The sequence below is a fragment of the Oncorhynchus mykiss genome, chromosome 5 (assembly GCF_057628025.1).
Source record: "Oncorhynchus mykiss isolate SJ-2025 chromosome 5, ASM5762802v1, whole genome shotgun sequence".
NCBI classification, from domain to species: domain Eukaryota; kingdom Metazoa; phylum Chordata; class Actinopteri; order Salmoniformes; family Salmonidae; genus Oncorhynchus; species Oncorhynchus mykiss.
Genome location: NC_143026.1, coordinates 48457586 through 48473774, shown reverse-complemented (window position 1 = coordinate 48473774; position 16189 = coordinate 48457586). Strand labels below are relative to the sequence as shown.

Sequence of the window (16189 nt, the reverse complement as noted above, 5' to 3'; positions counted from 1 at the left end):
CAGAATTGAGTTTGAGGGGTATTGGCTATTCATAATAAGGACCCACACACACAACCATGGTTAAAAACAAAACAGTGTGCTGCTTACCTCTATAGACTGTGATGGAATCTTCAGTTTGGAAAGGCTGGGCTTGGTGATTTTCAAGTCTGGTAAGGGTTCATGATGATAAGACTGTCCATGGAAGCCTTCAGGAGAGGGCTTGAGGTCCGGAGACTCGCTGGTCACCTGGTCCTGGCCGTCCATGGGCCGGACGTAGGCTGTGGGCTTCTGGGGCATGACCAGATTTGGTTTAGAGGCCAGTGGTAGAGGGAATGTCTGAGAGGGCAGGGTTGTTGCTCCCTCGATGGCCAGAAGTGGGATGTCTCTCTGGGGGTCATCCAGAGGGGACCCCTCCATTGGGACAGGGGAGTCGGGGTGCAGGAGGGAGGCCGGGTGCCTCTCGGTGTGCAGGGGGGATCCTTGGTGCCTGTCAGGGGTGTCCTGGGGCTCAGAGTCACTGGGGTCACTGGAATGTAGGGGGGATAGGGGCTCAGCTGGGGGGGACAGGGTGGAGAGGACCGGACTAAGACTGGCATACTCCCTCAGGTCTGGCCAGGGGCAGGGTTCAGCTTTCCCCTGGAGGGGATCAGGGCTGGCCAGGGCTTGACTGAGACCCAGTGAGGACTGGGTGTGGGAGGAGGGAACAGGGAGCCTCTTCAGAGGCTGAGAAGTTTGCCTGCTAATGGAGGGACCACCACTACCATTCTGGCCTGCCCCGTACAGAGGAGTGTTCTGGAATGCAGGCTTCACTCTGTCTCGGCTGTGAGATGGCCGCCTATATGTTGTGGTGACGTGAGATGGGGGGTCATTAGAGAAGCTACTGTCCAAACACAGATGAGAGTTGGAGATTTTCACATTTTCATAACTACCCAGCATTCTCTGTATACGGCTGGAAAGCTCATCTCCTTTGTTTGTCTGAAACAGAAAATAAAAGTTTAGGTTCTGAAGACAATGTTGGGACAATTGATAATAACAGGGTTCTTATCAGATCTACAATGGTTGTTGTTAGCCTTGAAAATGAATGATAGCGAGTAAGACGAGAATAACAATAGCATCTTGTTACATGCGCTTTCTTGTAATAGAAGTCGACCCTAAACTGCAAACGCGTACTTAGAATCGCTAGTCCAGGCCTACCTTTTAACTAAACCGAGAGCAACATGCAGTGAGGGTGATATTGTAGTTCACAACTAAAAAAAGCATGTCAGTTTAGGTCCTGAAACATTTATGTACAGTGGGGCAAAAAAGTATTTAGTCAGCCACCAATTGTGCAAGTTCTCCCACTTAAAAAGATGAGAGAGGCCTGTAATTTTCATCATAGGTACACTTCAACTATGACAGACAAAATGAGAGGGAATTTTTTTTTTTTAAATCAAGAAAATCACATTGTAGGGTTTTTAATGAATTTATTTGCAAATTGTGGAAAATAAGTATTTGGTCACCTACAAACAAGCAAGATTTCTGGCTCTAAAAGACCTGTAACAACTTCTTTAATAGGCTCCTCTGTCCTCCACTCGTTACCTGTATTAATGGCACCTGTTTGAACTTGTTATCAGTATACAAGACACCTGTCCACAACCTCAAACAGTCACACTCCAAACTCCACTATGGCAAAGACCAAAGAGCTGTCAAAGGACACCAGAAACAAAATTGTAGACCTGCACCAGGCTGGGAAGACTGAATCTGCAATATGTAAGCAGCTTGGTTTGAAGAAATCAACTATGGGAGCAATTATTAGGAAATGGAAGACATACAATACTGATAATCTCCCTCGATCTGCAAGCTCTCACCCCGTGGGGTCAAAATGATCACAAGAACGGTGAGCAAAAATCCCAGAACCACACGGGGGGACCTAGTGAATGACCTGCAGAGAGCTGGGACCAAAATAACAAAGCCTACCATCAGTAACACACTACGCCGCCAGGGACTGCTTAAGTCAGTACATGTCCAGGCCCGTCTGAAGTTTGCTAGAGAGCATTTGGATGATCCAGAAGAAAATTGGGAGAATGTCATATGGTCAGATGAAACCAAAATTTAACGTTTTGGTAAAAACTCAACTCATCATGTTTGGAGGACAAAGAATGCTGAGTTGCATCCAAAAAACACCATTCCTACTGTGAAGCATGGGGGTGGAAACATCATGCTTTGGGGCTGTTTTTCTGCAAAGGGACCAGAACGACTGATCCGTGTAAAGGAAATAATGAATGGGGCCGTGTATCGTGAGATTTTGAGTGAAAACCTCCTTCCATCAGCAAGGGCATTGAAGATGAAACGTGGCTGGGTCTTTCAGCATGACAATGATCCCAAACACACCGCCCGGGCAACGAAGGAGTGGCTTCGTAAGAAGCATTTCAAGGTCCTGGAGTGGCCTAGCCAGTCTCCAGATCTCAACCCCATAGAAAATCTTTGGAGGGAGTTGAAAGTCTGTGTTGCCCAGCAACAGCCCCAAAACATCACTGCTCTAGAGGATATTTGCATGGAGGAATGGGCCAAAATACCAGCAACAGTGTGTGAAAACCTTGTGAAGACTTACAGAAACGTTTGACCTCTGTCACTGCCAAAGGGTATATAACAAAGTATTGAGATAAGTATTTGGTCAATAACAAAAGTTTATTTTCCACCATAATTTGCAAATAAATTCATTAATAATCATACAATGTGATTTTCTGGACTTTTTTTTCTAATTGTCGGTCATAGTTAAAGTGTACCTATGATGACAATTACAGGCCTCTCCCATCTTTTTAAGTGGGAGAATTGCACAATTGGTGGCTGACTAAATACTTTTTTTGCCCCACTATATCTAAATGTACTGTTGCCTTTTGAGTCTCTGTGTATGTATCCAAAATATCAAATATTGGCTGACTATTTAAGGCAACCAACCAATGTGACCTTACAAAGTGGTAGACTAGACAAAGTTCTCTCTGTGACAGTAGCTAGCTTACCCCCTGGGGTTGGATTCCATGTATGGACTCACTAGTCACGCCAAACAAAATCCTCAGAAAAGGGCAATGTTGGGTTGAGGCAGAAGGATGTGTCCTAATTTGCCACCCTTCTCCCAAATCGTACACTTGCCTCGCGGCGGAGCGTGCTATGCCACTGCTTATAAGTATAAGAAATCAAAGATGTGTCAAAAATGATATCCAACGCCCTTTGTACACTTTCACCAATACTGTATACCCAGTATAGTATAGAAACATTATGACACTCTGGATACCGCCCAGCCCTATTTTCAGCTGATAGGAGTGGAACCCGGTGTGGGGGTCTGCTGCATTAGCCCAGCTGTGACAAGAACCGACGAATTGTGCGTTCCGAGATGCCATACTGCACGCCACTGTTATTTGCCTGTTTGTGGCCAGCCTGTTAGCTTGCATGATTCCTGCCATTCTCCTTCGACCTCTCAACAAGCTGTTTTCGCCTATAGGACTGCCGCTGACTGGATGTTTTTTTGTTTGTCGCACTGTTCTCGGTAAACCCTATAAACTTTCGTGCGTGAAAAGTGCAGAAGGCAGGCCATCTCTGAGATAGTGGAACTGGTACCACTGGCACTGACGATCATATCATACCACACCCACGTTGTTTAGGTCACTTGTTTTGCCCATACTAGTGTTCAATGGAACAGTAATTGAATGCCTCGATGACAGTCTGCCTGCTTTATATAACGAGCCACGGCAACGTGACTCAATGTCTGTAGGAGCAAACTATAAACTGGCCACCGAGTGTATACCATGTCCATGCTGTAAGACAACTCCATCAGACCCAATAAGACCGCATCGTGGTTTCAATGGTTCTTAACACCTGAGTCACCCGTTTCAGCTGAAAACTTCCTGGACGTGTTATTTGATGGATCTATTTATTCTGGAGCCGCCCATAGCAGAAAGCCTGTGCAGTAGACCGGAGCTCTAGAGTTGTTCAATAAAACGTCTCTAATGTCTGAGCTACAGTTCTATTATGACCCCTCTTGGAAAGCTTAGACGCTCATGAACACGCACGTGTTGACGGTTTTGCTCTACGAAACTCACAAGCCACACAGGACTCATTAGAATACAAGTCCTTGTGATAATTCCTGATTTTTTTCCTTAACTTTGTTATAGCTACCAGACATACATCAAACACTTACAAACAGATCCCAGACATGGGTATTAGACAATTGCAGTCTGGAATGATTTATTAATTAACTGCGCAAACCAGTTATATGGGATATCGCAATATTTGGAGTATCATAGAAGAGATCTGGGGAGACATCACACAACCCTCCTAATAGAGGAGAAAGGTGAGAACTGCCATGAGCCTGGAGCTAGCCTATACTTCAGTTACTACTAGACAGACATCGACCACATTGCGATTACAGAAGGGTATGCACACAGGTGACCACTTCCGGAGCAAATCATAAATACATCAAGAAGCTCTGAAGAGTTTCTAATAAAAAGGTTGGAATCGGGTTCACAACACCTCTCTTAAGAGCAAACAGCAACGCAAATAGTACACAGTTCTACAGAGGTAAACAGGAACCAAACTCACCTTGTAGGGTTCCCCAAAAAGGGGAACGTTCTCCTGGTAGAACTCCTTCTCCTGGAGGGCTTCCTGGTTCCGCCTCTCCCACTCTCGGATGCGAAGGAGATTCCGCTCTTCATTGTGGCTGCAGTGAATCAGACAGACACAGGACATAAAAATCGACGCCACTGTTTACTCATTGGCCAAATCATAACTTGAAATTTGTGCGCAAGTCTGAATTTCTGTAGACATCAATATGATTTACACAGAAGTCTGAGTACACACCTAGTCAATCTAGGCGTAGTACTGTCCAGGGGGATGTCATCATGTGTGCCCATCATAACTGGTGATGGGTGTAATGTGGGTATGTGTAGCCATCATATCTGGAGACAGGTGTAATGGGGGATGTGTGCTTATATTGGAAACAGGTGTAATTATATACAAACAGTCCTATGGGTTGCCATCACATTTGGGGGAGCCATAAGATAAGGCTGAAATATGATTTTTTAAGTATAAACTACTTAGGCTTGGGCGGTATCCAGATGTTCAGGTCGGCAAAAAAGTTATTGGGCTTCTATTACAAAAATACTAACAAAATGAACAGCGAAATCACACAGACGATGTTAGCTAAAGGCTAACGAGGGAAAACAAACAAACTAATTGCTAAGACTGGCAAATCCAGCTCAGAGAAAATCATTCTTCTGCTCCCTTAAAATAACCGTGATTGCATTTTTGATTCGTTTTTGTGAGACATGTGGCCACTTTGGTTTGTTTCCCACTGCTTCAATTGAAGGGTGTTGCACCAACCACTCTGTTGTTCCCACTATTCATGACTTTATTAGGTGTGACTGCGTCGGCCACAGAAAAATCCCCATGCATGCATTCAATTTATTTAGTCAGGCAAGCACATTATTCTCACATTTGAAAATGTAATAATAATAATAATTTGAAAATCAATGCATTGGCAAGGACCAATAAATCAAATTGTATGTCACATGCACCGAATACAACCTTACCGTGAAATGCTTACTTACAAGCCCTTAACCAACAATGCAGTTCAAGAAATAGAGGTAGGACAATATTTATTATTTACATAGTCCACCCGGACCTAGACTTGGCACTCTGGTACCACTTGCCGTGCGGTAGCAGAGAGAACAGTCTGTGATGACTGGAGTTTGATCATTTTTTGGGCCTTCCTCTGAAACCACTCAGCAAAAAAAATAAACGTCCTCTCACTGTAAACTGTTATTATTTTCAGCAAACTTAACATGTGAAAATATTTGTATGAACATTACAAGATTCAACAACTGAGACAAACTGAACAAGTTCCATAGACATGTGACTAACATAAATGGAATAATGTGTCCCTGAACAAAGGGGGTGGGGGGGGGGTCAAAATCAAAAGTAACAGTCAGTTTCAGGTGTGGCCACCAGCTGCATTAAGTACTGCAGTAAATCTCCTCATTGATTGCACCAGATTTGCCCGTTCTTGCTGTGAGATGTTACACCACTCTTCCACCAAGGCACCTGCAAGTTTCCGGACATTTTCTTGGGGTGGGAATGGCCCTACAAAAGTAGTTTGAAATGTTTTGAGATATTTTGTAGTCACTTTGCGCAAGTTGGAACCTGTGTTTTTCCGGATCAGACATTTTGGATGGAGATAGATATATATATACATACATACACACAGTGCCTTGTGAAAGTATTCTGAGACTTGATTACACACAGGTGGATTGTATATCATCATTAGTCATTTAGGTCAACATTGGATCATTCAGAGATCCTCACTGAACTTCTGGAGAGAGTTTGCTGCACTCAAAGTAAAGGGGCTGAATAATTTTGCACGCCCAATTTTTCAGTTTTTGATTTGTTAAAAAAGTTTGAAATATCCAATAAATGTCGTTCCACTTCATGATGGTGTCCCACAAAAATACAGTTTTATATCTTTATGTTTGAAGCCTGAAATGTGGCAAAAGGTCGCAAAGTTCAAGGGGACCGAATACTTTCGCAAGGCACTGTGTGTGTGTGTGTGTGTGTGTGTGTGTGTGTGTGTGTGTGTGTGTGTGTGTGTGTGTGTGTGTGTATATATATATATATATCCAAAATGTCTGATCCGGAAAAACACAGGTTCCAACTTGCGCAAAGTGACTACGAAATATCTCAAAACATTTCAAACTACTATATTAAGATAGAATTAATCGAACAAAAGGACAATTTGTGATGTTTATGGGACAAAGTGGAGTGCCAACAGAAGAAGCTCGTCAAAGGCATGATTTATATTTTTATTTCCGCGTTTTGTGTCGCGCCTGCAGGGTTCAAATATGTTCTCTCTCTCTTTTGTTTACGGAGGTGCTATCCTCAGATAATTGTATTGTTTGCTTTCGCCGAAAAGCCTTTTTGAAATCTGACATGTTGGCTGGATTCACAACACTTGTAGCTTTAATTTGGTATTTTACATGTGTGATTTCATGAAAGTTAGATTTTTATAGTAATTTTTTTGAATTTGGCACTCTGCATTTTCTCTGGCTATTGGCCAGGTGGGACGCTAGCGTCCCACATATCCCAGAGAGGTTAACTAGGCAAGTCAGTTAAGAACACATTCTTATTTTCAATGACGGCCTAGGAAAGGTGGGTTAACTGCCTTGTTCAGTGGAAGAACGACAGATTTTTACCTTGTCAGCTCAGGGATTCAATCTTGCAACCTTACGGTTAACTAGTCCAACGCTCTAACCACCTGCCTCATTCGCCTGTTACGCGAATGCAGTAAGAAGCCAAGGTAAGTTGCTAGCTAGCATTAACCTTAATCATAATCACTAGTTACACATGGTTGATGATATTACCAGTTTATCTAGCGTGTCCTGCATTGCATACATGTTGATACCTAACCATGAACATCAATGCCATTCTTAAAATCAATACACAGAAGTAAATATTTTTAAACCTGCATATTTAGCTAAAAGAAATCCAGGTTAGCAGGCAATATTAAACAGGTGAAAGTGTGTCACTTCTCTTGCGTGCAATGAACACAGAGTCAGGGTATATGTAACAGTTTGGGCCGCCTGGCTCATTGCGAACTAATTTGCCAGAATTTTACGTAATTATGACATAACATTGAAGGTTGTGCAATGTAACAGGAATATTTAGACTGATGGATGCCACCCGTTTGATAAAATACGGAACGGTTCTGTATGTCACTTAAAGAATAAACGTTTTGTTTTCGAGATGATAGTTTCCGGATTTGACCATATTAATGACCTAAGGCTCGTATTTCCATGTGTTATTATATTATAATTAATTCCCCTTGCTCTGGAACTGAAACGGAAGGAACTGAAACGTTAGCTTTCTTACATAGCACATATTGAAATGTTACTTTCTTCTCCAACACTTTGTTTTTGCATTATTTAAACCAAATTGAACATGTTTCATTATTTGAGGCTAAATTGATTTTATTAATGTATTATATTAAGTTAAGTGTTCATTCAGTACTGTTGTAATTGTCATTACAAAAAAATAAAATAAAATAAAAAAATTTAAAAAATGGGCCGATTAATCAGTATCGGCTTTTTTGGTCCGCCAATAAATCGGTATCGGTGTTGAAAATTCATAATCGGTCGACCTCTAGTCTCAACCCCGCCCTGTGCAACTGGGAACTGGACTTCCTGGCGGGCAGCCCCCAGGTGGTGATCCTCAACACTGGGGCCCCACAAGGGTGCGTTCTGAGCCCTCTCCTGTACTCCCTGTTCACCCACGACTGCGTGGCCATGCACGCCTCCAACTCAATCAAGTTTGTGGACGACACTACAGTGGTAGGCTCGATTTCAACAATGACGAGACGGCCTACAGGGAGGAGGTGAGGGCCTTCGGAGTGTGGTGTCAGGAAAATAGCCTCACACTCAACGTCAACAAAACAGAGATGATCGTGGACTTCAGGAAAAAGCAGAGGGAGCACCCCCCTACCCACATCGACGATACAGTAGTGGAGAGGGTAGTAAGTTAAGTTCCTCAGCGTACACATCACGGTCAAACTACATTGGTCAACCCACACAGACAGCATGGTGAAGAAGGCGCAGTAGCACCTCTTCAACCTCAGGAGGCTGAAGAAATTTGGCTTGTCACCAAAAGCACTCAAACTTCTACAGATCCACAACCGTAAGGCACTCCAGAGGGTAGTGACATCTGCACAACCGGGGGCAAACTACCTACCCTCCAGGACACCTACACCACCCGATGTCACAGGAAGGCCATAAAGATCATCAACCACCCGAGCCATTGCCTGTTCACCCTGCAATCATCCAGAAGGCGAGGTCAGTACAGGTGCATCAAAGCAGCGACTGAGAGATAGAAGCTGTTTTTCAATCTCAAGGCCATCAGACTGTTAACCTCTCTGAGCACGGAACCCGGTAGCGGGCTGAAATTCCACAACATACGGTGATCGCTACATAAATAGTAATCTTAAACATTCATGAAAATACAAGTGTCTCACTTATCAAAAGCCTAGAATCTTGCTAATCCAACTGCGTTGTCAGATTTAAAAAATGATTTACTGCGAAATAATACGATGCGATTATTTGAGCATAGAGCCCCCCCCCCCCCCCCAAAAAAAATAATAACCAGCACAGGCGTAACATAATCACAAACTGCATTAAAATAAATTGTTTACCTTTGACGATCTTCATCTGTTTGCAATGCTCATTGTTACACAATGAATGATCTTTTGTTTGATCAAATCCATTTTTATAGCCTAACACAAAACATTTTGTGAACCGCTTGTGTCAGGAATTCCGTCTCATTCCATTTGAGATGACACATTCCAGGTAAATAACCCACACAGAACGTGACTTTTCCCAGTCATGTTTGGTTTCACTGCAATCAACTGGTTTGTTTGTAACACAATCAAACCTGATGGGTCATTTCACGGGACGTATTGACTGAAAGAAACCGATTTGAAGACAACAAGTCATGACATCATTGTGCACCAATGATTTGCCCGCTGTTTCGTTGATTGACTGTATTTTAACCCAATGACCACTGATCATCTTGAAATCTAGCTGGGTAGATAGCCAATGAGCTGAGGTAAACGGCAATAGGTCATGTTTATGTGTTGCAAGACCAACCCATGCAGTAAGCTCCGGTGTAAAGAGAGTAATTCGCTATTGAAGTTTCATACCGGAAGGAGAAACACATATTACGCACAGCGCTGTTATATATATCAATCATTATGGCGACTAAGTCAGGGAAAGCTAAATCTAAGTCTAGATATACACACAATTTTGGAATAAATTGATTGGGAAAGTGAGACAGAGATTGTTGTAGGACGATTCATTTAGCAATTATGGAGGAATATTTTTTGAACGGGAGAGGACATTGTTTTGGACTTATCATGCTTATGCCCTTGTTTGAAATTAATAATATAAGTGATTTTTTTTTAAATTTTAGAAGCATTATATAAACATGAAATGTCATGAAATGTGAGATGCGTGTGTCTGCCGCCCCACCCCAACCCACATGAAATAGCCTATTTGATGCTGTTGAGGGGAGGGCAGGCCCACACAACAATGGCCAAAGTGAAATGGAGAGAGTAGATAAAGCTGGTCTGTTGTAATATAATAAAGACAGTAGATCTAGCTGAAATGTCATAATATAAAAGACAGTAGATCTAGCAGGTCATAATAATACACTGCTCAAAAAGATAAAGGAAACACTTAAACAACACAATGTAACTCCAAGTCAATCACACTTCTGTGAAATCAAACTGTCCACTTAGGAAGCAACACTGATTGACAATAAATGTCACATGATTTTGTGCAAATGGAATAGACAACAGGTGGAAATTATAGGCAATTAGCAAGACACCCCCAATAAAGGAGTGGTTCTGCAGGTAGTGACCACAGACCACTTCTCAGTTCCTATGCTTCCTGGCTGATGTTTTGGTCACTTTTGAATGCTGGCGGTGCTTTCACTCTAGTGGTAGCATGAGACGGAGTCTACAACCCACACAAGTGGCTCAGGTAGTGCAGCTCATCCAGGATGGCACATCAATGCGAGCTGTGGCAAGAAGGTTTGCTGAACTCCAGCAGGCCACAAATGTGCATGTGTCTGCTCAAACGGTCAGAAACAGACTCCATGAGAGTGGTATGAGGGCCCGACGTCCACAAGTGGGGGTTGTGCTTACAGCACAACACCGTGCAGGACGTTTGGCATTTGCCAGAGAACACCAAGATTGGCAAATTCGCCACTGGCGCCCTGTGCTCTTCACAGATGAAAGCAGGTTCACACTGAGCACATGTGACAGACGTAACAGAGTCTGGAGACGCCGTGGAGAACGTTCTGCTGCCTGCAACATCCTCCAGCATGACCGGTTTGGCAGTGGGTCAGTCATGGTGTGGGGTGGCATTTCTTTGGGGGGCCACACAGCCCTCCATGTGCTCGCCAGAGGTAGCCTGACTGCCATTAGGTACCGAGATGAGATCCTCAGACCCCTTGTGAGACCATATGCTGGTGCGGTTGGCCCTGGGTTCCTCCTAATGCAAGACAATGCTAGACCTCATGTGGCTGGAGTGTGTCAGCAGTTCCTGCAAGAGGAAGGCATTGATGCTATGGACTGGCCCGCCCGTTCCCCAGACCTGAATCCAATTGAGCACATCTGGGACATCATGTCTCGCTCCATCCACCAACGCGACGTTGCACCACAGACTCTCCAGGAGTTGGCGGATGCTTTAGTCCAGGTCATCAGGAGCATGCCCAGGCGTTGTAGGGAGGCCATACAGGCACGTGGAGGCCACACACACTACTGAGCCTCATTTTGACTTGTTTTAAGGACATTACATCAAAGTTGGATCAGCCTGTAGTGCGGTTTTCCACTTTAATTTTGAGTGCGACTCCATGGGTTGATAAATGTGATTTCCATTGATAATTTGTGTGATTTTGTTGTCAGCACATTCAACTATGTAAAGAAAACAGTATTTAATAAGAATATTTCATTCATTCAGATCTAGGATGTGTTATTTTAGTGTCCCCTTTATTTTTTTGAGCAGTGTATATTATTTTGTTCACCCATAATGACAGTGAAAACATGTTGATTTTTTGTTTTCAAATGTTTTGTAAATACAAAAATATCTAATTTACATAAGTATTCACAGTATACATAAGTATTCACATCCCTGAGTAAATACTTTGGGAGCAATTAAAGCCGTGAGCCTTTCTAGGTAAGTCTCTAAGAGCTTTCTACACCTGGATTGTGCAACATTTGCCCAGGATTATTTTTTTAAATTTTTATAATTCTTGCCAAAGATTTTTTTGGCAGATTTTAGTCAAAACTGTAACTCGGACACTCAGGAACATTCACTGTCTTGTTGGTAAGCAGCTCTAGTGTAGATTTGGCCTTGTGTTTTAGGTTATTGTCCTGCTGAAAGGTGAACTCATCTCCCCACTGTCTGGTGGAAAGCAGTTCTTGGCTCCATTACGTACATTTTTTATCCTGAAAACTCCCCAAATCCTTAAATATTACAAGCATACCCATAACATGATGCAGCCACCACTGTGGTTGAAAATATGGAGTTGTACTAATTATTACCCTCTTCACCCCATCTTAACTTACATCTCTGCTCCCTGTCATACACGAGGAAGGCACATGAAAACACCAGGCAGAGGACAAGCTGGGTCATTCCTGAGAGCTAGGCCTGGAGAAAGATCAACATGTGGGTTACCCTGTATCATTAGGCTACTCAGAACTCACTGACTGATATAGATTGGGGGTGGTGAAAAGATATTCAGGCACTGATGGTAAACACAATGGAAGTGAAATACGAAACTGTATTAATTGGCTATGTCATAGCTAATTTCTAAAGATACATATTTTTTGCTCGTCATATGCCAATATATATCTGCTATATGACAAGTTATTCAGTGGGTGATGAGGATATCAGATAAAAAGTGGGGGGCCAAAAACATAAATTGCCCCCCTAATCTAATAGTGGTAGTGGCTTAGCCTGCCCGATGGCTCAGCTCTCTCACACACACACATCCAGCTCAGCTCCTGACTAAGCAAATCGGACTGAATCGTTATCAAAATAAAAAAAAGTATCTTTCCAGCATCGTGTCAGAGCCCATTTATCTAGATGCGTATTGAATCGTGTTTGTAAGGAGAGATGCACATCCCTACACAATACCAATTTTGCCATACTTCTTAGTATTGTGGCAAGGAAACAAAACATGAATCTGATTGAACGTTTTTAGAAAAACAGTCCTAATGTTGGAAACAAACACGTCATCCAGAGTCACATTCATTTACTTCACACAATATTGTACATACATGAGGACTTTCCTGCTTCATGTTTTCGCCATGGAAAAACATTGATACTGATATATCACAGCCCAAGCTAGTAGGCTAGTTATCCTGGGCTACACACCTTTAGGTTTAGTTTCATGAGCAGACATCAGCTGGCTACAATAGTTTATTCCAGAAGACAGGTCTAATGCCATACCAAAGCAGTAGACCAATCTAACTTTCATGAACCCAAACAGGGATGTACTTCTGTGAATATTATTATTATTATTATTATTATTATTATTATTATTATTAACTCCTGTTTTTAGGTCAGTGTTGTGACACCGAGTGACAGAGCCTCGCTTGTTATTAGTCTCAAACCTGATATTCAAAGTTTCTGATTATCTTCAAAAGACTGCTAGAAACGTACAATTAACAGGCACAATGTTAACTTGCATTCCTCCCCTTCCCTGAGTTTGGGGCAATGGGCTTTATTGGAAAACAAACAGGTTGGGAAAACGGTTTCAACTGACCACTGTAAAAGGCTGTTCATGCGCAGGAGGCGTAGCTAACTAGTCGCCATATTCAATCTCCTGGTTAGCAAATTAGATTGAATGCCAACACGGATTGATTGAATGTAGCTACACTAGTTCTTCTGTAAAACGTTGAACTACGGTTAACGGTACCTAGCTATTAGCTAATATAAGGTTAATCCACAACAGCTAGCTAAAGTAGTTAGCTATTACAGCATGCTAACTGCTAGATACAGTAAGGATTAGCTAGGCATCGATTTATCTAACCAATTATTTCCATCTGACACTTACGAGTGTGAGCTAACTGTCTAACTAATTGCCTAACTAGCAACTACATTCATGTGAAACAGTTAGCTCGTTTAAACTCACAGGACCACACGTTAAATTACATAACGTAGCTAGCTAACGTTAATGGGCAGTTATTTTACTAAACCGTGCTATCCAAAATAGTTGTTAGCAAACTACACTGTTAATTGAAATACGATGGCATGTTTTGAAGTTAGCTCACAGCCTTATATACTAACGTTAGTTATATAAACACACACCGATGTCGTCGATCAGCTGGTTAGAAGTGGCACAAGCTTGCTAACTAAAATCACACTACACAGCTGTGGTGAGCAGTGATTACACCAAAAACGGTATGGTAACGCAGTTATTACGTTTAACTGATAACTTTTACAGCAAGCCTCTCTAGCTACATTCAAACGTATATATCAAAGTAACATGCCAAAATTCAACTTTTAGACTAGCTGCTCTTCTTAGTTTGCTCACTATGCTGTGTAAATTGATTGACCTAGCTAGCTAGTTCGTAGACTAGCTAACATTATCATTGTCTGCTTACCTTGAGCGAGCTGCCATGGTGCGCGTCAAAAACAAAATTTCAAGTTGCTTGCCATGTGTTATTGACAATCCGTGATTGGATAACCTCCTCTTGATTACATTATTTACCAGTCAAATACCATCGTATTCTTTAAATAACTGTCAATAACAGCGACCACAGCAAGAATAACTATGTACTTCCGGGTCACGGATTTCATCTTCTTCTTATTCTTTGGGAATTTGGTTGGCGGATTGCATCCAACTTTTATGTGCATAGAGCACCACCTACTGTACTGGCGTGTGAGACCATTCATGGCCTACCTACATTATATTCTTAGATACAATAATGCAAAATTGTGGAAAAGGAAAATTACCCTACCACCTACTAACTCTCTCAACAACAACAAAAACACCACCCCTCCACTATTTAACCCTACCTAGTCCTACTCCAGATCAACGGTCTGAGAGGACATATCAGTACCACTCAACACCCCCTGCAGCTGTTTTATTTTAGCAATCCCAAATACTTCTCTGCCGCTTCCACCACAACCTCTATTTTCTGTCTTTCCATCCATTTTACAAACCTTTTCTCCCCAATTTCGTGGGGAGAATCTTGTCTCATCGCTACAACTCCCGTACAGGCTCGGGAGAGACGAAGGTCGAAAGCCATGCGTCCCCCGAAACACAACCCAACCCAACCCAGCCAATTGTGCGTCGCCCCATTGACCTCCCGGTCACGGCTGGCTGCGACAGAGCCTGGGCTCGAACCCAGGGTCTCTGGTGGCACAGCTAGCACTGTTACACCCGGGAGTCCCCCTTTCCATCCATTTCTGCAGTACAATTGACAACCATGGCTATAAATGCTAAAAAAGCCCAACTTACTGAAGCAAATTTTCTTCCCATCACCCTCTCTTGATCTCTGCCTACTGACAGGAATCCTCTCAGGATCCTTCTCTCTGTAGCTGTCTTCCTCTACCACTCTCTTCACTGCTTCGGCATACGACACTCTCTGTACTACTCTAACCCTGGCAACCTCAATCTGCCTTTCTCCCACCGGACACCTCCGATCTCCAGCCCCATGATCACCCCCACAACAAACAGACAACTTTCTCCACAGATATAACTCCTTTCAACGGCACCCTGCTCTGGAGAGCAAAGCACATTTCTTGTCCCTAATCTCGTAATCCACAGCGCCCTCTCCCTCTGAGCGGAGGAAACACACTCTGAGTAACCTTCACCAACTCAATAGTACCCAACCTCTCCTCCACCCAACCTGACACCACACATAGATCAACCAAACAGCAAGGATCCATTCTCTCTACAAATCTCACTCCCACTGGGCCAAAATCATCCTTATCAACCTTGGGATGAGCATCCTTGGGACGAGGCCCGAATTCGGCGATCCTTGCCGCAGGTACTTCACCCTCATGCTCAACAAGTTCCATCTCTGAACTACTGGAGCACCTGTCCCTGTTTTTGCACTAGTCGCACCCACCTTCCTCACCTCACTACTTCCCTCTAAATTCAACTTCTTCTCAGCAGTCATCACTGCACCTGACACCACATTTAATTCCTCCTCCTCCTCGTCCTGTTCCATTTCCTCCTCAAGCTCTTCCAAAAGTTCTGTGCAATCCTCCATTCCATATTCACTCAAAAAATATTCCATGTCTCTCCTTTTTTTCTTGTCCATCATCTTCTCTTTCACCAGATCTTTCAGAAGGCTGGTGTAATCCCCCACTCCATGTTTGGGTCACAGATTTTTGGAATCATTCAGAATAACAGTTCCATCCTGTCAATAAAATAAAAGGGTATTTGTCACATGCAAGTGTAGACTAACAGTGAAATGCTTACTCACAGGTCTTTTCCAACAGTACAGAGTTAAAGATACTCAGTTGAGTATCTTACCTAGTTATTTTCTGATGATCTCATTTGGCTCTTTTGGCAAGTATGTGTGTGCTTCCTATCACAGTTCGCTCTTATCTCTGTATGTTGACAGACACTCCCCACCCCATGTCTGCAACCCTTATACTTTAGTGTACCATGC

At 42.9% G+C, this 16189-nt stretch overlaps 1 protein-coding gene across 8 annotated transcripts in view; it reads right to left on the bottom strand.

The window, feature by feature from the left end:
* The window catches only part of LOC110523980 (AF4/FMR2 family member 1), a 76125-nt gene extending 61754 nt beyond the window's left edge, over positions 1-14371 (bottom strand). For 3 of the 8 annotated variants that reach the window (XM_036977733.2, XM_036977734.2, XM_036977737.2), the window contains exons 1-4: positions 14168-14361; positions 4813-4910; positions 4555-4672; positions 88-954 (exon numbers count right to left, since the gene is read on the bottom strand). In XM_036977733.2, the coding sequence (XP_036833628.2) occupies positions 88-954; positions 4555-4672; positions 4813-4868 (1041 nt within the window). In that variant the 5' untranslated portion in view covers positions 4869-4910; positions 14168-14361. Of the gene's footprint in view, positions 1-87; positions 955-4554; positions 4673-4812; positions 4911-12124; positions 12207-14167 lie in introns of all 8 variants that reach the window. The other 5 variants (XM_036977735.2, XM_090235075.1, XM_090235076.1 and 2 more) reach the window with 3 other exon arrangements.
* Positions 14372-16189: the final 1818 nt, after the last annotated feature.